The sequence below is a fragment of the Teleopsis dalmanni genome, chromosome 2 (genome assembly GCF_002237135.1).
Source record: "Teleopsis dalmanni isolate 2A chromosome 2, ASM223713v2, whole genome shotgun sequence".
Taxonomy (NCBI): domain Eukaryota; kingdom Metazoa; phylum Arthropoda; class Insecta; order Diptera; family Diopsidae; genus Teleopsis; species Teleopsis dalmanni.
In genome coordinates, this window is record NC_051847.1 from 211,480,376 (window position 1) to 211,482,484 (window position 2,109).

Genomic DNA, 2,109 nt, shown 5'->3' on the forward strand with positions numbered 1-2,109 from the left:
ACTCGCACACGGCCTTTGTTTTTATAATAAATGTATGACAATACCGCAATCAGCTGATAACTATAAATCAAAACAAAAGTTGAACGTTACCAATATGTATATGCTATATATAAAAAATGGTAAATACTATAAATAATAATTATAAGTATTTAAAAATCAGATATATTGCCAAACATAATCACAGAAAATACTTGACAAATTTTATTACATTGCAATGTATTATTCGAAATGCATTTTGTTGTTACGTTGTACTTTTTTTACGTTATGCAGATACCGGACTTGTTATACCTGTAATAATGAATACTCTTAAAAAAAAATTGATCCACGTGGTAACATATACACTAAATTAACGTAGACATAGATGAAATAAAAAAATAAATAATAAGTTAAAATAATCAAAAATGATTTGCTTTGGTCATAGCACACAATACAAGACAACATCTGAACACATACAGCTCTCTGTAACAGGAAATATTATATATATGCTATGTTTAGACCAAATATCAATTGTCGAATTAATATTACCTTTTTATCGATTTCTAATTTGGTGCCAATAAATCAATGTTCTGTTTCCCATAAGTTAGAATGCATCAGCTGATTCTTATGGTACAATTAATTCAGTCTTAACGGCTGATTTACTTGACATAAAAGTAAGCAACGTAGAAAACGTACAATTTAATATAACTAAAAAACCTTAGTTTGGATGCAAGACAAATTAGTATAAAAACATAAAACATCAAGTGCAATTTAAACCGTATTGGTTGTGCCCTACAATATCAGCTGATATGTTCTAACTTAAGAGTTAAACTAGTTCTACCTATGAAATCAGCTGATCCGTTTAAAATAGTGAAAAACCATATATTAAATTATCAATAGTGAAGTACAAAAAAATAAAGAAAAACTTAAGAACCTTATTGGCTATTATATATAATGAGTATATCTTTGTATGTAAACTGTTCGGATTGAATTTGTGTTCTTATATTTGTTTTTGCAGCATTTGAATAATACATATATGTTTATATAAAATTATCTAAATGACAGATGTAAGGGTAATAAAAAGATGAAACCGTTTTTCTTATATGTTATTTATTTTGTCAATATATTATTTCTATTTTATGTAATTTGATTTTGCATAGTAAGCATAAACCTGAAAAAATACTTCAATTATTACTGCATTCATTATTTCGACTCCATGTAATTAATGTAATTGTTAAAATAAACCATATATATCAAATGCAACCTTGTGAGGGCTATGGAACTTAGCATAAAAATATGAAAACTTGTAGATTATTTCTTAACTTGAAGCTGTTGGTTAAAGGTGCGCGAGAGGAGTTAAACTTAATTTTAAAATGCCGAAGAAGAAACGAAATACCTTCGCAATGGGTCAATTTGTATTCGCGAAGATAAGGGGCTATGTTCCCTGGCCAGCTAAAATAATTGGTGTAGAAAAATACTTTTACCGCGTCATGTACTATGGCGATGGAAATCAAACAAATCGTTTAAAGCATTCAGCAATATTTGATTATGCGGAATATAAGGGCAAATTTGTTAAAAAATCCACGTTAAAAAATAAAAAATTCGCTGAAGGTATAGAAGAGATTGAACATGCTATTAAAACTAAATATGATAATAGTAGTGGCGATGATTCTGATTCCGACGACACTGAAGCTCAACTAAAAGGGCTTGATACTCAAACTCACCTAAAGGAGATTGAAACTCGAGATGAAAGCCTACAAGAAAAGAATTTTGATGTTCAATAAGTTTATAGATGATATTATGAAAAAAGAAAAAATATAATTAACTATAAAATACACACGTTTTTTGTTGTCTTACTTTTTTTGTTTTTATATAAAATTATTAAATATATTTAAAAAAATTTAATCAAAATAGATATTTTATAAAAATAAAACTTCAAAAGTACGTCACTATTCGTGCACTACAGAAAGCATTTACATAATTTTGGAGTTTCAGATTTTGTGAGGTCAGGTATTTATAAATTACAAGTATTTTAATTTGAATATTTTGCAGCTAAATACAGCTATTCTATAAAATCTATATAAGCCGGGATTCACGCTGTACTCATTATCTGATCTACTTCAGAGATACAAT

The 2,109-nt window shown here is 27.6% G+C and overlaps 1 protein-coding gene across 1 annotated transcript; it reads left to right on the forward strand.

The window, feature by feature from the left end:
• The first annotated feature begins 1,349 nt into the window (after nucleotides 1-1,349).
• Nucleotides 1,350-1,760, forward strand: LOC119676682 (hepatoma-derived growth factor-related protein 3-like). Its single transcript, XM_038087937.1, has one exon. It carries the CDS (start codon nucleotides 1,350-1,352, stop codon nucleotides 1,758-1,760), a length of 411 nt encoding a protein of 136 aa, XP_037943865.1.
• The last annotated feature ends 349 nt before the right edge of the window (nucleotides 1,761-2,109 follow it).